The 27358-nt window shown below is 52.4% G+C and overlaps 1 protein-coding gene across 2 annotated transcripts; it reads left to right on the top strand.

The window, feature by feature from the left end:
* The first annotated feature begins 897 nt into the window (after positions 1-897).
* Positions 898-26289, top strand: MCM5 (minichromosome maintenance complex component 5). 2 transcript variants are annotated; one of them, XM_003821508.5, is made up of 17 exons: positions 898-1739; positions 1962-2136; positions 4739-4865; positions 4946-5074; positions 8084-8256; positions 10219-10374; positions 12566-12732; positions 14323-14494; positions 15695-15806; positions 17652-17795; positions 18198-18263; positions 18464-18640; positions 19570-19682; positions 21708-21836; positions 23138-23280; positions 25001-25128; positions 25941-26289. In XM_003821508.5, the coding sequence occupies exons 2-17, from the start codon at positions 1970-1972 to the stop codon at positions 26040-26042; spliced, it is 2205 nt and encodes a 734-aa protein (XP_003821556.2). In that variant the 5' UTR covers positions 898-1739; positions 1962-1969; the 3' UTR covers positions 26043-26289. The 2 variants fall into 2 exon arrangements, with proteins under 2 accessions (XP_003821556.2, XP_063459497.1); XM_063603427.1 differs by having other exon boundaries at positions 25001-26289.
* The last annotated feature ends 1069 nt before the right edge of the window (positions 26290-27358 follow it).

Below are 27358 nucleotides of genomic sequence, written 5' to 3' on the forward strand. Positions count from 1 at the left end.
TCAGGAGTTCAAGGATGGCCAACATGGTGAAACCCTGTCTCTACTAAAAATACAAAAAATTAGCCAGGTGTGGTGGCACACACCTGTAATTCCAGCTACTTGGGAAGCTGAGGCAGGAGAATTGCTTGAACCCAGGAGATGGAAGTTGCAGTGAGCCAAGATCGTGACACTGCACTCCAGCCTGGGCAACAGAGTGAGACTCTGTCTCAAAAAAAAAAAAAAAATTATAAAAAAATTTCTAGAGAAGCGGGATCTTGCTATGTTGCCCAGGCTGGCCTCAACTCCTGGACTCAAGGGATCCTCTCATCTTGGTCTCCTGAAGTGCTAGGATTACAGGCATGAGCCACAGTGCCTATAGATCAAGGTTGAGGCTTAGAAGTGAAGGGAGCCCAGAGGAACCTGGCTAGAGTTTGGTCAAGGAGAGTCTTTGTCACCATACTACAGAAAATTAAGCAGCTGTTAAACAGAATGAGGCCGGTCTGGGCATGGTGGCTCACGCCTGTAATTCCAGCACTTTGGGAGGCCGAGGCAAGTGGATCACTTGAGGCAGTAAGTTCGAGACCAGTGTGGGCAACATGGTGAAACCCTGTCTCTACTAAAAATACAAAAATTAGCTGAGCATGGTGGCGCCTGCCTGTAGTCCCAGCTACTTGGGAGGCGGAGGCAGGAGAATCCCTTGAACCGGGGAGGCAGAAGTTGCAGTGAGCCGAGATTGCGCCACTGCACTCCATCCTGGGGGACAGAATGAGACTCCGTCTCAACAAATAAATAAACAAATAAAAGCAGTGTGTTAGGGTGCGAGAACCCGGGTCGGGGACGCGGGTGAGCCGCGCGGTAATCGCCCTGTCCTGCCACCAGCTGGAGGACAGGGACTCCTCAGAGCCTCAGGCCCAGAGAACGGGCCCCACGACCGGGAAGCGAATCCTCCTCAGGGCACGGTCTCCCAATGCAAAATGGGCACCTGGACCCAATCATTTCTGAACTTCTAGTTTTTTCTCCCTATGGCTATGAAAAGGGTCATTTTTTTTCATAGGACTTTAAAAGAAGGCTTAAGAAAAGCACGCAGGCCTGGCCGGGTAGCTCACGCCAGTAATCCCAGTGCTTTGGGACGCCAAGGCAGGCGGGTCGCTTGAGAGTAGAGTTTCGAGACCTGGGCAAGATGGTGAGACTCCGAAAAAAAACCAAAACCGTCTTTATGAAATATTTTAAGAAAATCACGTACACCTGTGGTCCCCGCTACAAGGGAGGCTGAGGCGGAAGGATCGCTTGAGCCCAAGAGGTTGAGGCTACAGTGAGCCGTGATCGAGCCACTGCACTCCATCCCCGGCAACACAACGAGACCATGCCTTAGGAAAAAAAAAAACCAAGAAAATAAAAAAGAAACCACCTAAAGGCGCCCTCCGCGCGCCCGCCCCTCCGCCATCTTTGCGTCCGCCCCGTCCTGCGCCGCCACTTCCTTCCCAGCCAGAAGTTTCGCGCCAAATTGTTCCGCACACAAAATGGAGCCCGGAAGGAGGCGAGGTCATGCACTTTGCAGCCAATCATCTTCGGCAGACAGTCCGGGAGGCGGGGCTGGAGGGCTCAGAACGGTCCAATCGCTGGCCGCGAGGCTCCGGCGAACCAATGGGAGCGCAGCGGCTGCGGCGTCCGAACACCGCCTCTTGTTTTTCCCGCGAAACTCGGCGGCTGAGCGTGGAGGTTCTTGTCTCCCCTGGTTTGTGAAGTGCGGAAAACCAGAGGTGAGGCTAGTGGGAGTAGGACTGGGACTGGGGGCCAGCAGGCATCTGGATTTCCGGGTGTAGTTGGAGTGGGACAGGAGTTTCTCGGGAACTGGGGTTGGAGTCCGGGAGCGCGGCCGGGGGTCCCCCCGCTTCGGACTCAGGGCAGGGACCCAGGCGTCGGAGGGGAGGAGGTGCCAGGCTCTGCCCCCAGCCTGTTCTGGCCGTTTGTTCCCACCCCAGGCGCAGTCATGTCGGGATTCGACGATCCTGGCATTTTCTACAGCGACAGCTTCGGGGGCGACGCCCAGGCCGACGAGGGGCAGGCCCGCAAATCGCAGCTGCAGAGGCGCTTCAAGGAGTTCCTGCGGCAGTACCGAGTGGGCACCGACCGCACGGGCTTCACCTTCAAATACAGGTGCGGCTCCTGCGGGGCCGGGGGCTCGAGTTCCAGTGTGGCCGCGCACACGCCTCTACCAGCCTGCTAGAGTCCTGGACAGTCAGGGCACAGATGGGCCCAGACGGGGGAAAGAGCCGGTCCTGGGTCACAGGGCTCATCCCGGCAGCCTCACGCCTTGGTATAAGGCTTTGTGTATTTTGTTTTATTTTATTTTATTATTTACTTATTTATTTATTATTTTGAGACGGAGTCTCGCTCTGTCGCCAGGCTGGAGTGCAGTGACACGATCTCGGCTCACTGCAACCTCCGCTTCCCGGGTTCAAGCGATTCTTGTGCCTCAGCCTCCCGAGTAGGTGGGACTACCCCCGCCACCACCACGCCCGGATAATTTTTTGTAATTTTAGTAGAGATGGGGTTTCGCCATGTTCGCCAGGCTGGTCTCGAACTCCTGACCTCAAGTGATCCACCTGCCTCGGTCTCCCAAAGTGCTGGGGTTACAGGCGTGAGCCACCGTGCCCGGCCTGCTTTGTGTATTTTATCTATACCTGGAGTTAACTTCTGGGTGAGTCATCTGTTGAGTGGGCCACCAGCAACCAGCTAGCGCCACTTGGACCGTTTAGTTCTTTATCCAGATCTTATTCCTGTTCATCTGCTTCCTATCATCCTTCCATGTCATGTCTGAGACCTTACAAACTCAAGTTCCCTGTAGGTGTAAAAGGTGAAGATGGCAGTTAGGATTCACTTCACTTTGCTCATTCATTTATTTATACCAGTCTTGCACCTTCATTGATTGAGCACCTGCTGCCTGCCAGATACTGTTCTGGGTGCTGGGCTGCAGCACTGAAGCTGGACCCGGCTCCTGCTTCTAGTTGATTGTACGACCTGTGACATCATGAGAATTCTCATAGGCCCGGCCTCTATCCCTGAAATGTTAAAATGCAGAGAACATGAGGTTGCAGGTTCAGCACTGGCCCATTATTAGCTGAGTGACTTCCAGGTGTCAGTGTCTCTGGGCCTCACCAGGCCAGAAATGGGTAAAGCCATTCCTGCTTTCACTTATTCATGCAGCAGCTGATATTGCCCACCTGTGTGCCAGGCACTGCGCTACAAAGATGAAAAGACGTGCTTCTTGTCCTAGAGAAGCTCCTAAGTCAGAGGAGTGAGTCGTGAAGACCAACAGATAACTTCCACGGTGGTCATTTCCTCCACAGAGGAAGGTGAAAGGACTTAGGGAAGTTTTCCGGGGAGCTGAAGTTTGAGGGGACCTTTGAGCTAAGGTCAGAGTTGCAGGTGTAGAAAGCTTTCTGTCTAGGTAGGAGCAATTGCTTGTCTACGTAGAGGTGTAGGGTGTCCTCACAGCAAGTGGCCTTCAGTACCAGTCTGTCCATTTTACTGGCTCCTGGACATAAGGGAGACGGGGCTCAGGCCTGTGATACTGCGAGGCTGGGGAACAGCCTGTGCGTTGGTCAGTGGTCCCCAAATATGTTCTTGCCACAGCAGTCACATGGGATGCTCTGCTAAGCATCTGGGCTGGACGCAGTGGCTCGTGCTTGTAATTCCGACGCTTTGGGAGGCTGATGCCAATGGATCATTTGAGCCCAGGAGTTCAAGACCTGGCTGGGCAACATAGTGAAACCCAGTCTCTATTTTAAAAAAAACAGTCTGACTAGACGTTGATAAGGCAGATGTGTTTTCTGCTGCCTTGGTGCCTCCAGTTTTGTTGTTGTTGTTGTTGTTTTTTTTTTTTTTTTTTGAGATGGAGTCTCGCTCCGTCACCCAGGTTTGAGTACAGTGGCGTGATCTTGGCTCACTGCAACTGCTGCCTGCCGGGTTCAAGTGATTCTCCTGCCTCAGTCCCCCAAGTAGCTAGGATTACAGGCATCCGCCACCACACCCGGCTAGTTTTTTTTTTTGTATTTTTAGTAGAGATGGGGTTTCTCCATGTTGGTGAGGCTGGTACCTTTTTGGTTTTTTTTTTTTGAGACAGAGTCTCAGTCTGTCGCCCAGGCTGGAGTGCCCTGGCAAGATCTCTCGTCACTGCAGCCTCCACCTCTGGGGTTCAGGCATTCTCATGCCTCAGTAGCTGGGACTACAGGCATATGCTACCATGCCCGGCTAGTCTTTGTATTTTTAGTAGAGACTGGGTGTTGCCATGTGGCCCAGGCTGGTGTTGAACTCCTGGCCTCAAGTAATCCACCCTCCTCAGCCTCCTAAAGTGTTGGGATTACAGGCATGAGCCACCTCACCGGGCCCCAAGTTTGAGCTGTGTACATTGTTCTTCTCCAAGAGTAAGTAAGTTAAAGCCTCCGCGGAGTCCTTCAGTGACAGAACTGGTTTGTTGTTTTGTGCACGCTAGCCTGAGTGTTGAAATGTCCTTTGACTGTCTTGTGGACCCCTTCCATGGAGCTTTCTTTAGGGCATGCCTGTGCCAGCAGTGAGTAGCCTCTGCAGGGTTAAATAATGGAATGATCTGGAATTAGATGTGTGTTTGGGAAGAGGAAAGGTGAGGTCACGGTGGCTGTGGTGTGGGCAGATTCAGGGGTGCAGGCACACCTCAGCCAGTGTTGGTTTCCTCTTCTTTGCACCCTTCCTGCCCCACCCTGCTACGTGCCCACTCCAGGGATGAACTCAAGCGGCATTACAACCTGGGGGAGTACTGGATTGAGGTGGAGATGGAGGATCTGGCCAGCTTTGATGAGGACCTGGCCGACTACTTGTACAAGCAGCCAGCCGAGCACCTGCAGCTGGTGAGTGGGACCCCATCCCTGAGCTTCCCAGGGCTGCTCTGCCTCAGTTACTAATAGCCTGTGCCCTTCCCTTTCTCCAGCTGGAGGAAGCTGCCAGGGAGGTAGCTGATGAGGTGACCCAGCCCCGGCCTTCTGGGGAGGAGGTGCTCCAGGACATCCAGGTCATGCTCAAGTCGGACGCCAGCCCTTCCAGCATTCGTAGCCTGAAGGTGGGTTGGGGGGCAGTGGCTGCTGCATGGTGCAGAGGGCTTTGGATGCAGCCAGACCTGAGTGCTAGCTGTGTGACCTTGAGCGAGGCACTTGACCTTTCTGAACCTGTCTCCTCCTGGAGACAAAAGGAACTTTTCTTGTTTTTTGCTTTTTGTTATGAAAAATTACACACCCAAAAGCAGAGAGTAGTATAATGAATCCCATAAAGCTTCACCCAGATTTAATAATTAACATTTTGTGTTGTTTCCTATTTTGTCCTTTTTCTTTTTTGCTAAAGAATTTTAAAGTAAATTCATGCACAGTGGCTCATGCCTCTAATCTTAGCACTTTGGGAGGCCGAGGGAGGAAGATTGCTTGATACCAGGAGTTTGAGACCCTGGCTCTCCAAAAAACAAAACAAAACAAAAAACAAAAAAACAAAGCTAGGTATGGTGGCATATGCCTATAGTCCAGGCTACTTGGAAGGCTGAAGTGGGAGGATCAAGGGGCCTAGGAATTTGAGGTTACAGTGAGCTCTGATTGTGCCTCTCAGCACTTTAGCCTGGGTGACAGAGCAAGACCCTGTCTCTAAAAATAAAAAATAAATTACAGACATGACACTTTATCCCGAAAAAAAAAAAGTTTTCTTATGTACTCTCAATACTATCATTAGCACCTCAACTGAAACATCAAAGATCTCTTAGTATCAGTGAATATACAGTCTAGATTCAGATTGACCAAATTACCTCACATGCCTCTTACAGCTCGTGTGTCTCAGCCAGGACCAGGCATTGTACTGGATTGTTGTTTAAATCTCTTTTAATCCAGGACAGCTTCCTTTACTCTGGGTGTAAGTTCTTTCACAGATACATTATTGATTTGCTGAAGAAGCAGGAGCCATTATCCTGTAGAATGTGCTGCCTTTTAGATTTATCTGAAGGCCTCCTTGGGGTGGTTACAACATACCCCTTCCCCCCGTGATTTTTGGAAGCTGGAAGTTAGATGCAAAGGCCTGACTGTGTTTCGATTTCACATACCGGGCAAGAACGCTTATGGGTGATATTGGATCCCTCATTGCATCCCTCCATCCACTATGCTGAGACTGACCAGGTGCTAGGTTGAGGTGGTGATGGTCACTTTATTGTAATGATGCAGGCATGGAGTCTTGAATTCCACCTCCCCAGCCTCGCTTCTGCTTCCCACAGCCTCTTCCTGGTTTCTTTGAGAGCCCCAGCAAAACTTCTGCTCATGTCTGGTTCTCTCGTTCAGCCGGAGGAGGGCGTTGAGAAACGGAGACAAGGTGGAGAGAGATTGTCCCAGTCCTGTACACGAGTGGCTCAGGAGCTTTGTGAGGGGCAAGGGCTGGCCATAGGAAGGAGCAGATTGGCTGAGAATTTATGTTTTACTTTTTATTATAGATAATTCAAACATTAGAATATAAAGAGAACAGTATAACGAATCCTCTTGTACTCATCACCCAGCTTAATAATTAGCAACTAGAGACCATTTTTTTTTTTTTTTTTGAGATGGAGTTTTTGCTCTTGTTGCCCAGGCTGGAGTGCAGTGGCACGATCTCAGCTCACTGCAACTTCTGCCTCATGGGTTCAAGTGATTATCCTGCCTCAACCCCCCAAGTGGTTGGAATTACAGGCACACACCACCACGCCCGGCTGATTTTTAGTAGAGATGGGGTTTCACCATGTTGGCCAGGCTGGTCTCGAACTCCTGACCTCAGGTGATCCATAGATGCCAAATCTTGTTTCATCTGTGGCCCTGGAGTTCTTTTGAAACAAGTCCCATACATCATATAATTTGATCTGGAACTATTTCGCCATGTATCTCTAAAAGATGAATCTCTTTTTTTTGAGATGGAGTTTGACTCTGTCGCCCAGGATGGAGTGCAGTGGCATGATCTCAGCTCACTGTAACCCCTGCTTCCCCGGTTCAAGCAATTCTCCGGCCTCAGCCTCCTGAGTAGCTGGGATTACAGGCATATGCCATCACACCTGGCTAATTTTTGTATTTTTAGTAGAGACAGGGATTCACCATGTTGGCCAGGCTGGTCTCGAACTCCTGATCTCAAGTGATCCGTCCGCCTCGGCCTTCCAAAGTGTCGGTATTACAGGCGTGATCCACTGCACCCAGCCTTTGAAGAGTCATTTTTTAAGGCATGGCTACAATAACATCACACTTAAAAATTGACATTACAGCCGGGCGCGGTGGCTCATGCCTGTAATCCCAGCATTTTGGGAGGCTGAGGCCAGTGAATTGCCTGAGGTCAAGAGTTCGAGACCAGCCTGGCCAACATAGTGAAACCCCGTCTCTACTAAAAATACAAAAAGTTAGATGGATGTAGTGGCAGTTACCTGTAATCCCAGCTACTTGGGAGGCTGAGGCAGGAGAATCGCTTGAACCCGGGAGGCGGAGGTTGCAGTAAGCCGAGATCCTGCCATTGCACTCCAGCCTTGGCGACACAGCAAGACTCCGTCTCAAAAAAAGAAAAAAGAAAAAATATTACTGCCTTATTGTCCAGTGTGGGAATAGTCATTAAGATGGGGAAACTGAGGCTCAAAGAGACGTGACTCAGACAGAAGGCCACACAGCAGGTTTTGACAGAACTTGAACTAGAATGTGGGCCCCTGCCTCCCAGGTTTGTTCTGTGTTGTACCCTACAGGTCCAGGGATGTCGCCATCAGAGCTGGGGTTCAGGTCTCTCTCCTGGCACCTGCCACTTTGTAGTGAAATGTGCTTAGTGTATCTCTTGCCCTGCCACCGCCCCCCCCCAGTTGTGCTGCGAGGTCTTTAAAAGCAGGAGCTGTGCCTGAGGCTCCTCTGAACCCCGGGGTCCAGATAGCCTGGCACTGGGTGGATGCTCTGGAAGCATTTTTTGAGCCGAACAGAAGAGCTGTGGCCCTCCCTGCAGCTCTGTGCCCACCTCCTCCAGGCTCCTGCCCAGGATATTTACTGGCATATCTCAGATGCGTCCTGGCTCCCCTTAATCAACAAGCTTCCTGATGGCTCTATTACAGTCGGACATGATGTCACACCTGGTGAAGATCCCTGGCATCATCATCGCGGCCTCTGCGGTCCGTGCCAAGGCCACCCGCATCTCTATCCAGTGCCGCAGCTGCCGCAACACCCTCACCAACATTGCCATGCGCCCTGGCCTTGAGGGCTATGCCCTGCCCAGGAAGTGCAACACGTGAGTCTGTGGCCCAAAGGGACTGTGGGAGGTGACCTGAGTGAAGATCAGAAAGGATGAGAACAAGTAGCAAGCACTGCCTGCAGCTGCTTCTAGAGATCCACTGGGATGGGCTGGGCAGGGGTGTGCCCTTAGGATTGGCACAGATCTGATGCCCTGCGGCTCTGAGACACCGTGAACAGTGTCCCTCTACATTGGTGACTTCTGTCTCACCAGGATACCCAGACAGCCTTGTAGGGAACCCAGGGTTGGGAGGGAAAAGCAGTCCAGGGGAATGAGTCTACTTGGAATCTTCTGAAGCAAACTGTGGTTTGCTCACTAGGCCAGATCTAGCCTGCTGACCCTATGGCCCAGGAACATGTTCGTTCATTTAAGTATTGCCCACAGCTGGTTTCGCACTACAAAGGCAGGGTGTGTGGCCTCTTGGCTGGCAGAACCTGGAATGCACATCCTCCGGCCCTTTCTAGAAAATGTTTGCTGCCCCCAGTCTGAAGGAACCCCACCCTCTTCACTGGTAGCTCTTTCTTGGCTCCTTCGCTGGTGCCTCCTCAGCTTCCCATCCACCTGCGGCACAGCTGCCTCATTCCATGCTGTTGACATCTCTTGCTTGGAGAGGCGCGCTACCTCCTCCCTGATCCTCCGCGTCCACCCAGCAGCCAGGTGTCCCTTGACACTGCAGGTGGTCCAGTCATTTACTTCTTAGTCAAGTCCTGCACAGCCCACCACGATCTGCTCCTGGCTACCCCAGGCCTTGCTGCCCCTCCTCTCTCCAGGCCCGGCCTCACTGCCTCCTTCCTATTCCTGGAATACACTGACTACCCCCAGTCTCACTGCCTTTGACCTTGCTGTTTCCTCTACTGGGAGTGCTGTTCCTCAAGCTACCATAGTCTGTGTCCTCACTTCTTCAGGCTTCTCTTCACATGTCCCCTCACCAGGGGCATCTTGCCCGACCCTTCGTCTTCAGTTTGGTATGCACGCACCTCGTCTCTCCCACACCTGCCTACTTTTTTATTTTTCTTCACAGCATGTAGCTGTCACTCTTATGTGATTGTTTGTTTGTATGTCTTTTCAGCCTCCCTTGATAGGAACTTAGGCTCCACAATAGCAGGGACCTTTTTGTTCAGTGCTGTGCCCCCTGCACCTGGAATAGTGTCAGACACATAGTAGGTTTTGCTATGATGTTTGCTTCTTTATGTTGCTATAATATCTATTGAATAATGACATAATTACCTAGGGATACGTAGAGGCTTAGACCCTCAGAATGGTCTAGAACTTCCTAGAATCCCACTGGAAAAGATCTTGGGATTTGAGTGGGGCTTTGGTAAGAGAATTGATGAACTAGCTCTTCACCCATGAGGACACCATGACCCTGCAAGAAGACCGAGTGTGACCTGTCTGCCTCCTCTCAGCAAGTTAATGGAAGAACCCAGCCTCAAGCAGTTCCCTTGACTCTTTTTTTTTTTTTGAGACGGAGTCTCGCTCTGTCGCCCAGGCTGGAGTGCAGTGGCGCGATCTCGGCTCACTGCAGGCTCCGCCCCCCGGGTTTCACGCCATTCTCCTGCCTCAGCCTCCCGAGTAGCTGGGACTACAGGCGCCCGCTACCACGCCCGGCTAATTTTTTGTATTTTTAGTAGAGACGGGGTTTCACGTGTTAGCCAGGATGGTCTCGATCTCCTGACCTCGTGATCCGCCCGCCTCGGCCTCCCAAAGTGCTGGGATTACAGGCGTGAGCCACCGCGCCCGGCCTCCCTTGACTCTTAATCCAGTGCTAGGTCCGTCAGCGTTGCCTTCCTTTCTTACCTCCAGGCAGCGTTGCCTTCCTTTAGGGCTTATCTCCAGTTTATTCTGGAGACCCCATAAATTGCCGCTGGCAACGTCTCCTTGCTGGCTCCTGGGATGAAGGAGCCCTGCCTTTGGATTCTCCAGGTAGCTTTGGTGACTCTTTTCCCTTACCTTGTACAGAGATCAGGCTGGGCGCCCCAAATGCCCATTGGACCCGTACTTCATCATGCCCGACAAATGCAAATGCGTGGACTTCCAGACCCTGAAGCTGCAGGAGCTGCCTGATGCAGTCCCCCACGGGGAGATGCCCAGACACATGCAGCTCTACTGTGACAGGTGAGGCAGATGGGCTGGGAGGTGGGCATCTACGATGGTGGGTGTCCCAGCTGTGGCCCTAACCTGAGTGTTGGGAATGGGTCATCTGGAGCAGGGTGAGTAGGGTGGAGAAGGTGGCCAGTTGCAGAGCACCTGCTCTGTGCCTAATGGTTCTATAAGTTCCTCTCATCTCGTCTTTCCATAATCTGCAGGGGCATGTCAGCCCCATTTTGCAGATGAGGAAATGTAACTTGGAGAGATTAAATGACTTCCTGCGTGGAGGAGAGCCGGGCTTTCAGCCTATGTCCATTGCTTTCCAAAGTCTGTGTTCTTCTTAGGATAAGAGGCCCAGGACGCACAGCTAGATAACCAATAGCTGGCAAAGCCTCTTCCCAGCCTGACACCCCACCTCCTACCCCAGGATTTCTTTTTTTTAAGACAGAGTCTGGCTCTGTAGCCCAGGCTGGAGTGCAGGGGCGCAATCTCGGCTCACTGCAAGCTCCACCTCCTGGGTTAACGCCATTCTCCGGCCTCAGCCTCCCGAGTAGCTGAGACTACAGGCGCCCTCCACCATGCCCAGCTAATTTTTTGTATTTTTTAGTAGAGATGAGGTTTCACCTTGTTAGCCAGGATGGTCTCGATCTCCTGACCTCATGGTCTGCCTGCCTTGGCCTCCAAGAGTTGCGGGGATTACAGGCGTGAGCTACCGTGCCCAGCGTACCCCAGGCTTTCTGTTAAGATCCTGCTGAACAGCCATGGTGGCTCATGCCTGTAATCCCAGCACTTGGAGAGGCTGAGACAGGAGGATTGCTTGAGGCTAGGAGTTCAAGACCAGCCTGGGCAACATACTGAGACCCTGTATCTAAAAAAAAAAAAAAAAAAAAAAAAAAAAAAATTATTAGCTGGGTGTTGGGGCAGATACCTATAATCCCAACTACTTGGGAGGGTGAGGTGGGAGAATCACTTGAGCCCAGAAGGTTGAGGTTGCAGTGAGCTGTGATTACACAACTCCACTCTAGCCTGGGTGACAGAGCGAGACCCTGTCTCAAAAAGGAAAACAAAAAAGATTCTACTGAGGGGAAGAGGGTACTGAGCTTGGGCCCCTCATAGTAACCTGGGTGGAAGGTTTTGAGATCTTTAATTAGGGTTCTAACCTGGGCTTGCATATCCTGAAATTGCATGCAGATGTTCTGAGGAGAGTGGATCTGTAGCTTCTGTTAACTTCATTAGTGGCAACAGAGTATGTAGGGGTCAGGCACTTGCACCCTGGGCAAGTTATGTGACTTTGTCAAGCTTCAGTTTCCTCATCAGTAAAATGGGGATAAGGACAGTCCTTAATCTCTCAGAGGGCTGCTCGAAAATGCATGTCGTGTTTAGCACAATTCCATCATGCAGATTACGTAATCAGGATGTATGATTTTCCAAGCAGTTCATGAATCCTGAAAACTTACGAAGTGGGTATGGGAAGAGGGGAGTTGGAGGCTCATGGAGTGACGGTGATGGTCTTTTCTGGAGCTGTGATGCCTGATGGTATAAAGCACTTCTATGTCTGCTGCCTCACCTGACTCCACAACATCAGAGTCAGGCCACTTCATCATCCCCCTAGGCTCAGGTGCAATGACTTCGTTGAGGTCACACAGCGACTAAGTGTCCCTCCACACCACCCTGGCTCTGACTGGGGGACTTGGAGACTTCCCTGTTTCAACATCTCATTTTTAAAACAGGAAATGAAAACCCAGAGGCAAAATGAGCTCACAGAGCCATGAAGAGGCAAAAAGGGCGAGTGGCCCCTCAAGGAGGCTGGAGGGCGTGAAGAGGAAGTCTTGCCCTGAGAGGCTAAAGGGCGCCACACAGCGAGCTGACAGCAGACACGTGGAGATGGGGCTTTTGGAGGGCTCTGTGGGCTGGCACTAAGCCTCCTAAACCAGCGTACAAATGAGTTAGCGAGTTCAGCGAGAGTCAGGCCACCACCTGCCTTTCTGTTTGGCTGTCACTGTGGGCAACACCATCCTCCAAGCAGCTGAGCATGGGCTGAGTGACGTGGGGAGAGAGGCCGTTCTCTGGGCTCCGTGGGACTGGAGCCAGCTCAGCATGTGGTGCCTGTGGCAAAAATGCTGCGGTGGACCCTGCGTGTCCTGGGGATGGGTGGGATCAGAGACTTGCTGTCCAAGTCAGAATCTCAGCTTTTCTCCTTTCTCTACCCTCCTCTCAGGTACCTGTGTGACAAGGTCGTCCCTGGGAACAGGGTTACCATCATGGGCATCTACTCCATCAAGAAGTTTGGCCTGACCGCCAGCAGGGGCCGTGACAGGGTGGGCGTGGGCATCCGAAGCTCCTACATCCGTGTCCTGGGCATCCAGGTGGACACAGATGGCTCTGGTGAGTTGGCTTTGGGGTCCTGGCTTAGCCCTGCTAAAAGGCTGTGCTTGCATACTTCTGGTAACAGGCAGCTCGTTACTTCATGAGGTAGCCCAGGATGTCCTTGTGTTGCTCATATCATTAGAACGTTCATTTTTATATTAAGTGATCCCCGGAACTTCCACACGTTGGTCCTAGCTGTGGCTCCTGGGCTGAGGGTGTTTGCCTAAGTGCAGGATTAAGGCAGAAGGACTGAGGTCAAATCACTGGGGAATTACTGAAAGCCAAGTCTTCACTTCTGTGACAGGAAATACAAGAGAAGTGAAACGCAGGGTTCCAGGCAGGCAGCCGCCTAGTGTCTAGTTGGAGAAATAAGAAAACTGTGAGACCGCTGGGGACATGTGGGTAAAGTGGCGGCTGTTGTGGGTCATGCAGTTCCGAGGAGGTGCTAAAGGAGGTCCGAGAAGGAGGAGGTGGGGGCTGGGCCTTGGGGAAGGTTTTCTGGGAGGAGGTTAATCTGAGCTGGGCTTTGAAGAGTGGTGGATGTGGAAGAACTTCCAGACGGGAGGGGATGGCAGGAGCAGGTGAAGACCCCGGCCTGGGCAAGGTACTGAGTGGCTGGAGGGCCGAGTGGGAGTCTAGGGGATGAGGGGCCAGGTGGTGTAAGAGGCCTTGAGTGCCGAGATGGGGAGCTCCTGCTTACACCTGAGGGCAGCAGGGGCCACTGAGGGTTTTCAGGTTTGTTTCAGCCCTCTGGCTGCAGTGAATTGATTCAGAGGGGTGGCTTCCCCAGGGCTCAGTCCATGGCCCACCCCACATTTACACAAACTACCTAGATTATTACAACTTTAAAACCACTGACAGGTAAGTAGCTCTCACATTTCCATTTCTAGCCTGGGCTTCTCCCCACGTTCCAGACTTTAATAACCAACTGCTGATTTGACATGTTCACTTACATATCTGAAAGGCATCTCGAACTTTACATGGCTGAAGCTAAGCTCCCCTTTCCCCACCCTCAGACTGGCTCCTCTCAGTCTTCCCATCTTCACCCTTTCAGTTGCTCAGACAAAAACCCCCAAGTCACCCTTGGTGCTCTTTTCTCTCATCCCCCACATCTAATCACTCAGGAATTCTGGCCAGCTCCACCTTTAAAACGTGTCCAGGATCTGACCACTTCTCATCCTCCCCACCTGCTCTGAGCCCTTGTCAGCCCTCCCTGGATCACCGTTGATCCTCCCCAGTGTTCGTCTCCACCTTGCCCTACCTTCTCTGTTCTGCAGCAGCCAGTGAGCGATGCTGTCATGACCAAGACACTATATCACTCCTCGGCTGAAAGGGGAGACCTTCCAGTGGTTTCCAAGGTCCTATGCCATCTGGCCCTCTGTTTCCTCAGAACCCTTCTCCCCACTTCCCCTCACCCTTTGGACCCTGGAACACACCAGGCCCATTCCTGAGGGCTTGAGAGCTGGGATCTCTATTTACTCAGATAGGTTGTGCTGTCCTGGCCCTAAGGGCTCTGCCCTCTGGGAGGTCCCTGAGCTGGTGCCAGGATGGGCAGTGGGCTGGAAGAGCTCCCTTGTACTCACTCATGCGCCTGCTTTGCCTACCAAGGCCGCAGCTTTGCTGGGGCCGTGAGCCCCCAGGAGGAGGAGGAGTTCCGTCGCCTGGCTGCCCTCCCCAGTGTCTATGAGGTCATCTCCAAGAGCATCGCCCCCTCCATCTTTGGGGGCACGGACATGAAGAAGGCCATTGCCTGCCTGCTCTTTGGGGGCTCCCGAAAGAGGTAGGGGCTTGAGTTCCCTTAGGTTTGGGGAGGCGGCTGATGATGGGGCTCACAGTAGGATAATTACTGGATAATCAGGACTGGGCACTCTTTTTTGTATTTCCTGGGCCCCTCAGTCTGCCAGGCACCTTTGCCAGCCCCCAAGCTTGCCATCAGCTGGCTAGTGGCTGATCTGTGCACCTGTCTCAGTGATGCCCTGACCCTGGCAAGGGGGGGACTGGGGCCCTGGCAAGTGCAGTGGGAGAGCACTGAGCTTGGGGTCATGTAGGTACCAGGACTTAAATCTCAGCACTGAGCTTGGGGTCAGTAGCAGGGATATTATTAGCAGCTGCCATTTACTGTGTTTTATGCACAGCCATTCTTTGTTTTTTTTTTTTTTTTTTTTTTTGAGATAGTCTCACTCTGTTGCCCAGGCTGGAGTGCAGTGGTGTGATCTCGGCTCACTGCACGCTCCGCCTCTTGGGTTCACACCATTCTCCTGCCTCAGCCTCCCGAGTAGCTGGGACTACAGGCGCCCGCCACCACGCCCAGCTAATTTTTTTTGTATTTTTAGTACAGACAGGGTTTCACCGTGTTAGCCAGGATGGTCTCGATCTCCTGACCTCGTGATCCGCCCGCCTCGGCCTCCCAAAGTGCTGGGATTACAGGCGTGAGCCACCGCACCTGGCCGCACAGGCATTCTTTTAAGTGCTTTATGTGTCTGAAGCCCAGTCATTCCTCACAGTAACCTGTTAACGCAGCTGTTGTGCCCATTTTATAGATGAGGGAATTGAGGCATAGAGAGTTAAAGGGACTTGCTCCCCAGCACATGCAGGGGAGCCAGGAGCCTGCTGTCATCGTGCTTGTTCTGCCGCACCGTGCACAGCCCACAGGCAGCTTTCTGTCCTTTTCTTTCAAGCTGGGAGGAACGTTGCTCAGATGCTGGGTGTACCCGAGCACAGCCATAAGAGCCATTTCCTTTAACCCTCCTCTTCTGGGAGGCAAGCTCTGTCCTCATTGCTAGGCAAGACCTACCATGGTTTGGGAACTACAGAGCTGGGTAGGAACATGGGTCTCAGGCCACAGCCACTACCTTCCTGCCAACTCTGAGGCCCATGATAGTTGGGGGAGTCAACTGCCAGCCCACCAATCTGGTGACTGGATGTCACATGCGATGCCCTCATGGATTCTCACCTTGTCTATCTACCCTTCGTCCCCCAGGCTCCCTGATGGACTTACTCGCCGAGGAGACATCAACCTGCTGATGCTAGGGGACCCTGGGACAGCCAAGTCCCAGCTTCTGAAGTTTGTGGAGAAGTGTTCTCCCATTGGGGTGAGTGGCCTGGGATACCTTCGCCACCTTGGCTTGCAGGGAGGAAGGTTGCAGGGCAGGGCCTCTGGGTCCCCAGGACACCTGTGGTGGGCTCTCTCACCCGGAATCTCTTCCTCCTTTCTCTTGGCTGCGGTCAGGATGGCCGAGGAGATGGGAGGAAGAAGGGAGCCAACAGGTGTATGTAGGTTTGGGGCAGGGGGCGAGTACACTGTACTGAGAGTCAGGATGGAGTTTGGGTCTCACCCTGTCCAGAAATTGGCTATGGGCTTTGAGTAAGTCACCCAATCTCCCTGAGCGTCAGTTTATCCATTTGCTAAATAATGATATTGTTATCATTAATAGCTAAAATCTGGCTGGGCACAGTGGTTCATCCCTGTAATACCAGCACTTTGGGAGGCCGAGGTGGGCGGATTGCTTGAGCTCAGGAGTTTGAGACCAGCCTGGACAACATGGTGAAACCCTGTCTCTACCAAAAATACAAAATAACTAGCCAGGCGTGATATGCACCTGTGGTCCCAGCTGCTTGGGAGGCTGAGGTGGGAGGATCACTTAAGCCCAGAATGGGGAGGTTGCAGTGAGCCAAGATTGTGCCACTGCACTCCAGCCTGGGTGACAGAGTGAGACCATGTTTCAAATAATAATAATAATAAATAATAATAATAATAATAGCTAAAATGAAGGGCCAGACACTGCTTGAAGTACTTTGCATATATTTACTTAGTCTTCACGTCAACTGTGTGGTAGGTACTATTACCCCTGTGTTAGGGGTGAGAAAACTCAGGTACAGAATGGGTAAGTGTCTTGGCCCAGGTCTCACTGCTGGTAAGCATTAGAGCAGGATGTGATTGAACCCAAGTGTCTGATGAGCTGGGTCCTCTGCTGCGTTGTTGAATGGGTCTGCAGGGATCAGAGCCAGAGAAGGTCTGACTGTCATGATCCGAGTGGCGGGGTTGTATAGGGCGAGATGGTGGTCTTTGGATAGATAGGAAGTGTGCCAAATTTGCCACACTGGCACTGTCCAGTAGAAATAGTGAACTGCACGTGCGACCCATGTATGTCTTCTTAGATTGTCTAATAGCCACATTAAAAAGTAGCTGGGTGCGGTCATGTGCATACCTGTAGTCCCAGCTACTTGGGAGGCTGAGGTGGGAGGATCACTTGAGCCCAGGAGTTTGAGACCAGCTTGGGCAACATAGCAAGACCCCGTTTCAATTTAAAAGGAAGAAGGGGAAAGAAAAAAGGAAAAACAGGTGAAGTTACTCTGTTTAACTCGCTATATCTAAAATCTCATTTCAACATGTTGTTTGATATGTAGATTATTGAGATACTTTACATTCTTAGGAGCTCTGAGTCTTTGAAATCGTGCGTATTTTGCACGATTAAGGACATCTCAGTTAGGACTTTCCCAATTTCAGGGGCTCTATGGCAGTATGTGGCGTGTAGGTCTATATAGAGACGACAAGGGACTCACGATGGGGGCAGGCTTTCCCTGGGAGTCAGGAGTCCTCATCCTAGCCCTGAGGCTAACTCCTCTTCTCTGGGCCTCAGTTTGCTCATCTGTGAGTTGGGCCCCACAAGACTGTGTCACAGGGCTGTGGTGAGGCTCAGGTGAGCCATGGATGTGATGCCCTCAGCGGGGAGAACATCTGGGCACACCGAGGCCCAGGGCAGCATCCCCTTCCAGAGGGAGACGCACTGAGTTGGAGCCTTGAGTCCTATTCTGTACTCTGCAGCCAGCTTTGATGTGTGACCTTGGGCAAATCACAACCTCAGTGGGTCTTTTTGTCTTATGGGGGTCAAAGCATGGAGTTGTTATCGGGCCCTGACACCACCCCACTGCCCCAGGTATACACGTCTGGGAAAGGCAGCAGCGCAGCTGGACTGACAGCCTCGGTGATGAGGGACCCTTCGTCCCGGAATTTCATCATGGAGGGCGGAGCCATGGTCCTGGCCGATGGTGGGGTCGTCTGTATTGACGAGTTTGACAAGGTGAGTCTGATGAGGGGGGTAGTAGCCAAAAGGTGGGTGGCACCAGGGTATGTGACTTCCTGTGCTCAGCCAGCAGAAATCACCTCTGACTTGGGAGACATGTTTTCAGTCCCTGGGCCGGTCACTCTAGTAACTGTGGGAAGCTGCTTAACCTCTTCAAGCCTCAGTTCCCATATCTGAAGAGTGGGGAGAAGAAAGGCAAGCCCACACAGTTGTTCCCATGATTAGAGGTGACCTGGTTGCTGCCATTGGCCTTGCGTGGAGCTGGTATTCGGGAGTGAGGGCTGCTGTTGCGTGGAGCTGGTATTCGGGAGTGAGGGCTGCTGTTAGTTTTCCTGTTTCTACTGCTCCCTGCTCCCTCACTTCAGTAGGTCTGATGACATTTCTCTCTTCCCCACTTAGATGCGAGAAGATGACCGTGTGGCAATCCATGAAGCCATGGAGCAGCAGACCATCTCTATCGCCAAGGTGAGTGGCCCTCCATGGAGAGCCCAGCCTGCAGCAGCCCAGCCTGGCCCAACCATCCTCAGGCTGCCCTGATTGGGACCAAGTTCTCTTTGCCCAGGCCTAGAATCGTGTGTGTGTGTGTGTGTGTGTGTGTGTAAGCGTGTATATAAGAAGGCATCTTTGCCATCTCCTCCCCCTTTTCATCGTCTGTCACCTGTTAGGCTGGGATCACCACCACCCTGAACTCCCGCTGCTCCGTCCTGGCTGCTGCCAACTCAGTGTTCGGCCGCTGGGATGAGACGAAGGGGGAGGACAACATTGACTTCATGCCCACCATCTTGTCGCGCTTCGACATGATCTTCATCGTCAAGGATGAGCACAATGAGGAGAGGGATGTGGTACGTCCAGGGGCAGGGCTGGTGGCCATGGGACCTGCCTCCAGGCAGGCTTGTGATTGTGTGGGAAGGAGAATGGAGAACAAGGGCCTTGGCTGGCGAAGTCCTGACTGTCAGGCTGTGACATTGGGGAGCACGTGAGAGGGCAGTTGTTGTGGACTGCAGAGGATTGAAGTAGGGTCTGGAGTCCTGTGGCCTGCTCTGCTTCTGCCGTGAGTGATAAGCTGTGTGATTTGGGCTAAATCAGTTTCTCCCTGGGCCTCAGTCCCTTATATATGAAACAGAGGCGTTGACATTGGGTTATGAGTAATAGAACCTCAGTTCTGGTTAGTAAGTTTTTCAAAGAAAAAAACATAGTGGTTTATAGAATTGGTAAGTCCGGCGGCTTAAGGCCCAGGTAGATCTGGATTCTCAAACAACTGTCTCTGCCTTTCTGTTCTGCTTCCCTTGGTGGAATCTTTGTACTTGGGCAGCTGTTCCTCTTGTGGTGGCAAAGACAAAATAAGATTTTGTCCTGTTAGCTTGTAGCTTAACAGCCCCCAGGAAAGAGGAGGCCCCGTCTTTTCCAGTACTTCTATCAAAAGTCCCAGGATAGACTCCTATTGGCTTGGGTAGATCCAATGTCCATGCCCAAGTTGGGGTGGACAAGATACATGCCCCAAGTCGGGGTGGACAAGCTGAACCCACCCCTTTATGGACCAGGGCAGAGGAGCAAGGAGCACTAAGTTCTCTCTAAAGGAGAATCCAGATGCTCCCATCAGAATGAGGGCCTGGTGCTGAGCAAACAGGCTGAGCACGCCTGAGATCTCAGCACCCTTTCCGGCTCCTTGATGCCAGGGCCCCATCAGCTCTTTCTGGCTGTTCCACCTCAGTGCTGGGACTCAGGCTTGGGACGGCCTGTGGGATGACCCAGTATCCCCTCTGCTCTCCAGATGCTGGCCAAGCATGTCATCACTCTGCACGTGAGCGCACTGACACAGACACAGGCTGTGGAGGGCGAGATTGACCTGGCCAAGCTGAAGAAGTTTATTGCCTACTGCCGAGCGTGAGTCCTGGACGCAGGCCCACGGGGGTGAGGTTGCCCAGCTTCCCTGGGTGGGAGAGAACCCAGTCCCCTGGTCCTGCTGCTCCTCATGAAGAACAGCCCAGATGTTGCTGTTCTGAGGTTCTCAGCTCTACTGAATCTGCTCTGCTCCCTTCTAACCTTGCGTAGCTCACTGGCTCTTGGCTTCAGTTTTCCCACCTCCACACCAAGGAGGTGGGATTTAGATGGTCTTGAAGACCTCCTCGTGTCTGATATGCAGGGAGGCAGTGAAGTGTAGACATGGTAGACATGGGCTCTGGGTCATACCTGCCTTCACTCTATGACTTTGGGCAAGTTGGTTGGCCTCTCTGAGCCTTGATTTCCCCAGGCCTATTGATGTTTGCTAGGATTTTTGTAAGGATTACACAAGATGATGAGTAAGTGCTTGGCATAGCCCTGCCCTGGGTAGATACTCAGTGAGTCGCAGCTGCAATTTGATTGTTCTCACAGATTTTCAGTAATAATTATATACATAGTACTGGCTGGTTGCAGTGGCTCACGCTGTAATCCCAGCACTTTGGGAGGCAGAGGCAGGTGGATCACTTGAGGTCAGGAGTGCGAGACCAGCCTGGCCAACATGGCAAAACCCCATGTCTACTAAAAATACAAAAATTAGCTGGGTGTGGTGGTGCACACCTATAGTCCCAGCTACTCAGAAGGCTGAGGCAGGAGAATTGCTTGAACCCAGGAGGCAGAGATTGCAGTGAGCTGAGATCGTGCCATTGCACTTCAGCCTGGGCAACAGAGTGAGACTCTGTCTCAAAAAAAAAAAAATAAATATATATGTGTACACACACACACACACACACACACTCACTCTTACTCACACACTACTTTGTGCCAGGCATTCTGAATTACTATTTGGTACTTTCTATATGAATAAATTATAACCCTCCCCCAAAACCTACCAGGTAAGGTGTGCTATTATTCCCTTCCCTTTATGGATGGGGAAGCTGAGGCAAAGGAAGTTAAGTAAGTTGTCCAAGGTCACATGCCAGAGGTAGTGGAGCCAGGATGTGAACCCAGCTGCTTGCCTCCAGAGGCTGTGCTCTTAACCACAGTGCTTCGATTCTTGTCATACAGCGCTTTGGTGATCTTTTGAAGGAGCTAAAACCCAGGGGTTGAGGGCTCTTTGAGTGCACTACCAGTGGGGGGCTGGTGGGTCCCTGATTCAGCACCTCTGCCAGGGTGAGTGGGTAGTCCCTGGGTCTTCATCCAAGTCTGAGCTCTGTGTGGCCCAGTCTGGAGAGGCTTGGGCCCACAGCTGTGAGTCAGGGAGCCCTGGATTCTAATCTTCCCTCTGCACTAAGTCCCCGGGTAGCCTTGGGGAGTTCCCTCCCTCCCTCTGGGTCTCAGTCGCCACATCCTTAGGATGGTTGAGCTAAGGCTTTCCCTACATCAGTGATTGTCAGTTGGCCTGGGGGCTAGAGGGGAGGGGATGGGATAGGGTAGATGCTGATCAGACTTCCCCACACCTACCCTCCCAGGAGAGTCTGAGGTGCTCCCAGCCCCTGGACTGCAGTCACCGCCAAGCCTCCTGTGGGTGTCATCAGCTTGTCGTGTCTTCAGATGTGTTGGGTGGAGGAGTTTGAGACTGCTGCAAAGCCCACCACCCAGTGGGCCTCCATGCCACTGTGATTGTGCCATTGTACATTACATGTATGGGGGACCTTGTGGCAAGACACCACACAGCATCTAACAGTGGGGAAGAGGCGGTTTTCACCCTGCAGACGTGCCTGGCTTTTCTTCACCTGTTTTCTAAGAGAGGCACCCATATTTCTCCCCAGTGTTGATGTTTGTGGCAGCTGCCCACAGCCAGATTTCACTTAAGTCTTTTCCGATTGTTGTCCCCCAGCCCATATGAGTGGGCAGCTGTGGTGTGGTGGGAAAGTGCATGTCTGTAAGCTGGCAGGGGGCTGGGGGAAAGGGTAGGTGCCCTAAGAGTCCCTCCTGGCCTCACACCAGCCTCTCCCCACTGTCCTGCAGGAAGTGTGGCCCCCGGCTGTCAGCAGAGGCTGCAGAGAAACTGAAGAACCGCTACATCATCATGCGGAGCGGGGCCCGTCAGCACGAGAGGGACAGTGACCGCCGCTCCAGCATCCCCATCACTGTGCGGTGAGCAGGCGGGCAGGGCTGGGCCATGGCAGGTGGGGCTTGCTTTACACAGCAGGGTGTGCTTGGCAACCAGGGGCAGTGGTCCAGGCTTTCCACTTGGCACAGGCCCATAGTAGCTCTGGGCAGGAAGAGTCTCTTTGGAGCATAAGCTATGGCCTCCTTGATCTCAATGATGATCCATGTTTCTTGATTTAACGCCGGGCAAACCTGGACCCCTCTTGCCTGAATTTGGCCTGGCTTCTCCCATTGTAGGAAGCCCGAAGGGAGGGAAGGACCCAGGCCTGGGAGTCAAGAGTCTTGGGTCCCAGCCTCTAGCCCACTGTGTGACTGTAGGGAAATTACATTCCTTCTCTGGCCCTCAGTGCTTTTACCTCCTAACTCTGTTCATTCTTGTGACTTTGTAGACAATACAGTGGGTAAGAGTTGGGATTTACCTGGTTTGAATCCTGTCTCCAGCACTGACTGGTTGGAAATGGATTTGGCTATAAGTAATGGTAAATCCAGATAAAGCAGCTTAAAGAAATAGGAAGTTGATTTCTCTTTTCTGTAGCACTGTCTGGAGGAAGATGGTATGGGGACTGGTGTGAGGACTCCTCAAGCTCCCCCTTACTCTTAGTCCGAGATGGCCACTAGAACTTCAGCCATCACCTCCAGGCAGCAGGACAGGAAGGAAAGAGAGCTTCCCTTTTAAAGGACACTTCATGAAGTCCCACACAATGCTTGGACTTAAAACTTACTGCCATAGATTGGTCACACAAATACAACCTGGTACAAAAGATGTCTGGGATGTGTTTTAGTGGATCGCTGTGTGCCAGACTAAAAACTGGGGTTCCGAGCTAGGTGCAGTAGCCTACATTGTGATCCTAGCACTTTGGGAGGCTGAGGCAGGAGGATTACTTGAGGCCAGGAGTTTGAGACCAGCCTGGGCAACATAGCAAGACTCCCATTTCTACAAAAAATAAAAAATTAGCCAGGCATTGTGGTGCATGCCTGTAGACCCAGCTCCTCAGGTGGCTGAGGTGGAAGGATCACTGGAGCCCAGGAGTTCGAGGCTGCAGTGAGCTATGATCATGCCACTACACTCCAGCCTGGTCCACAGAGCGAGACTTTGTCTCAAAAAAAAAAAAAAAAAAAATTGCAGTGCTATGACTAAGATCAAAAGGGAGATGGATTATGGGGACACCTAGCAGTCTCCACCACAGTCTTACCACTTTGGGCAAGCACCTCCCTGGTAATGGGGTGGCTGGGGAGGAAGGGAATAGCGGACCGAGGCTACCCTGAGCACGCTGTTGCCCCCACAGGCAGCTGGAGGCCATCGTGCGCATCGCAGAAGCCCTCAGCAAGATGAAGCTGCAGCCCTTCGCCACAGAGGCAGATGTGGAGGAGGCCCTGCGGCTCTTCCAAGTGTCCACGTTGGATGCTGCCTTGTCCGGTACCCTGTCAGGTGAGCAGATGCAGGGGACATGGTCTCAATTGATCTGGGTTCCCTGGCTCGGAGCTCTGTGGGCAGGGCTCTGGCCTGCTGGGGGCCTGCAGTGTGTGTCTTGCTTCTCTGAGTTTGCTGAGCTTCTCTGAGTTTCTTTTTGCAATAAGACCCCTCTCCTCCTTTCTCCCCACCGCTGTTTCCTCCAAGATGGGAAGAAGCAGCTTCTCTCCAGACCCTTGAACACAATCCTCTTGACCCAGGTCATTGATGATAATTACCCTTCTCACTGGCTAGGAACAACAGTTGATGCTCTGCTTCCTAGAGCTCGTCAGCATTTTCAGTGCTTCCAGAGTTATTTCTTGCATTTTTCCTTCCAGCTGCCCCCTGGAAGCCAGGTGAGCAGTCAGTCCTGCCCATGTTAGAAATGAGACAGCTGACACTCGAAGGGGCCTTTCCCTGGTGCCCAAGATCACAGTCGCTTGGCTGGAATGCAAGTCTCCTGGCCCCTAGGCCAGCGTTTTCCACACCATAAGCCATACTGTCTGGTTTCGGTCAGCCTTTCAACAGACTGTCCCAGGCACCAATCATGAGCCAGGCTACCTACGCTGGGGAAAATCTGTTCCTTCACCCAGCAGATACTTCATTAGTGTTACTGTTTGCCAGGCACTGTTCTAGGTGCTGGGAGTATAAGAGCAATCAATCACAAGGTCCCCGCCCTCCTGGGTTCTCATTCTCGTTCTAGTTGGGGAGAGATAGACAGTAGAGAAACAAATGCAGGTAGTGTAGGTAGTGAAAAAGGCAGTGAGGGAGATGATGGCAGGGCCAGGTGTGTTGGAAAAGGAGGACGTGCTCTTTCCCATGGAGTGAGTGGGCATGGCCTCTGCCAGGAGGTGATGCCAAGCAGGGAGCTGCATGAAGTGGACAGTGTGGCTCCTTGGGGGAAGAGCTGCTCAGGTGGAGGCAGCGCTAAGTGTCAGTTTCCCCAGGAGGGAGCCCGTTTGGTGCATTTGACTGGGGAGGCACTTGGGTGAGGAACTTCCTGTCCAGCCTCTACCCTGGAGACACTTCCTGTCACATGAGACATTGCAGGTGGAGGCCTCTGGGATGCTGCAGGCACAGAGGGCAGGGGTGATATGGAGTGGTGATAATTTGAGTTGGGTCTTGTGGGCTATGTAGGAGTTTGCCTCACAGACTCCCCTCTCAATGACTTCTTGACCATGAGCCCACCATCGCCTTAGCTGAAACACCAAGGCCTCTGTGGCAGTAATTGGAAGTCACGAGCCTCCTGGTTGCCGAGGGCTCCTCAGGGCACCTCGTAGATGTGTCCAGGGCAGGCTGGCTTCCCTCCTGGGTCACTGATGGGCCCCTTCCAACTCTCTCTCTAATCTATCTGCTCCAGCAACAAAAGGAGTCCTGCTGTGGCCTCCAAGGGCCCGCAGGACTTGGTCCCTAGTGACACTCTGGCCATGTCTCTGCTGCGCTGGGCCCCGGGCTGCTTTTTGAATGAGACAGGTGTGTTCCTGCCTCTGTGACTTTGTGCTTGGCCTGGAGTGTCCCCACATGTGCCATATCCTGTCTCCTCAATCAGGCCTGCACCACCCTGGCACACTCGGTGCCCTTTTCTGACTTACTCTTCGGGGCCTGGCTTAGGCTATTCTTCCTTGGGCTAGAGGCTGTCTCTGTCCAAGAACTCCCATTGTCCCAGCTCCCTGGCTGCCTCACTTCTCAATGCCCACAGGGGTGGAGGGCTTCACCAGCCAGGAGGACCAGGAGATGCTGAGCCGCATCGAGAAGCAGCTCAAGCGCCGCTTTGCCATTGGCTCCCAGGTGTCTGAGCACAGCATCATCAAGGACTTCACCAAGCAGGTGAGCCTGCCTTGGAGTGGGGGTGTGAGCCGGCACGGGGTGCAGGGCTTCTGCTGGTTCCCACCCACTCAGCACTGGCGTCTTACTCAGCAGACAGGCCCTGAACGGGGGTAGGATGGACAACTGTCCCTTTCTCAGACCTTTTCTAGCCATCATTCCTTCCCCAGGGACGTCTTCATCAGGAGCAGGGATGGGGGTATTTTTTCTGTCCCACGAAGGGGAGAGGAGAGCAGAGGTGGTTGGATTCTGGTGAAACCCCATACAAGTTCCCCGCAGCCCTTCCCGTCTGTGCCTTTCCCCGTTGGCGGGCGTTTCATGGAGTGGGAAGGGGCAGAGCCATGAGAGTGAGCTTTCTGGCTCACTGAGGAGGGTACTGTTGGCCCCATAGAGAGAAGATGGGATTTTCCAGATGCTCTGGAAAACCTGTCACCTTAAAAATCTCAGGATTAATCCTAGTTTCTGGTCTCCGCTCCTTGTACATCATCTCATTTTGATTCAGGGCAGTTTAATGGGTGGTATCGTGTCTATTCTATAGGTGCGCAGACTGAGGCTTAGAGAAAGGTTTAGAGCTTCAGTTCTAGAGTCAGATGGGACTTAAGTCCCAGCTCTACCGCTTAATTGCTGTGACTTTGAGCAAGTGGCTTAGCCTCCGTGTGCCTCAGTGTCTGGTACACAGTGGGCACTCAGGAAGTGTGGACCCTTTAGGTCAAAGGAGCCTGAGTTCAAAGTTTCCCCTGAGCCTGGGGATGTCTGGGCTCTGTCGGAGTCCCCTCGGGCAGCACGTGCCGTTAGCCAGCCATGTGCTCCCACAGAAATACCCGGAGCACGCCATCCACAAGGTGCTGCAGCTCATGCTGCGGCGCGGCGAGATCCAGCATCGCATGCAGCGCAAGGTTCTCTACCGCCTCAAGTGAGTCGCGCCGCCTCACTGGACTCATGGACTCGCCCACGCCTCGCCCCTCCTGCCGCTGCCTGCCATTGACAATGTTGCTGGGACCTCTGCCTCCCCACTGCAGCCCTCGAACTTCCCAGGCACCCTCCTTTCTGCCCCAGAGGAAGGAGCTGTAGTGTCCTGCTGCCTCTGGGCGCCCGCCTCTAGCGCAGTTCTGGGAAGTGTGCTTTTGGCATCCGTTAATAATAAAGCCACGGTGTGTTCAGGTATCTGTGGGTTTGTGCACTCGGTGACCTGTCACCTCCATCGTGCCCTCATGGCAGGGTAAGTGTGAGGGAACAGGGTCTGGAGCCAGACAGGCCAGGGTTTCTGACTTGGATCTGCCACTCAGACTTCTGGGTAAGTCACGTGACTTGAGTGCTCCGGTTTCTTCATCTGTTTAGCGGGGCTCATAAAGCCACTCCCTTGATGCCGGGAATCCATTGAGACCAGGGAGTGGGGAAGCGCTTCTCAAAGTGTGTGATTTTGATCCGCCTCACCTGTTCCCCAGTAACTTATTGGGGGGCTGCGAGCCGTGGTTTGGCGGTCAGACTGCCTGGATTCATGGACCCTCTCCATGCCTTAGTTTCCTTATCTGTAAGCAGGCTGACACTAGAAGCTGCTTCACAGGGTTGTGCTTAGGGTCAGTGAGCAGCTGTTAGTGAGGGGAATGTAGTGGCCACCAGGCAGGAACTAGGACTCCAGCCATTTCTTTCCTGGTGGGCCACGTGTAACTGTGTGGCCTTGGGCGAGACATTTCACTTTTCTGTGCCTGAGTTTATCAGTAAACTGGAGATGGGGGGATTCCTCACCCTGAGTTGTGAGGATTGAATGACAGAAGGCACTAGTGACAGTGATGCTGGAGGAAGGAGTGTTGCCAAGTGCCTCGGTCACTTTGCCTAATTTCAGAAAGTCACTCTGAGTTGGTATGTTTTGTGTTTTTAAAAAAGCTAGGATTCATAAAATTAAATAGAAATCAGTGAAATAAAATATTTGATATTTAAAATACATTTAGAAATATAAAGTGTCAAGCAAAACGTGAATTTGGAAATCTATGAAACATTAGATAAGGTATTTAAAAGTAATTGCCATGTAAAAATGACACGAACTTGAAGTAAGATTATTTGATTTTTCTAAAAATACAAGAAAGCTTGGTGCATCCACGTGGTCATTGTTGAATCACAAATGTATTTTTGTGCAGAAGATTCCTGCAGCTCAAAGCCCGTTCTGATTCCATACTGTTCCGGGAAATGGAGAGATGAGAGGAGCTAAAACAGCTTTCCTCTGACTCACTCCCGT

Source organism: Pan paniscus, chromosome 23, assembly GCF_029289425.2.
Source record: "Pan paniscus chromosome 23, NHGRI_mPanPan1-v2.0_pri, whole genome shotgun sequence".
NCBI lineage: Eukaryota > Metazoa > Chordata > Mammalia > Primates > Hominidae > Pan > Pan paniscus.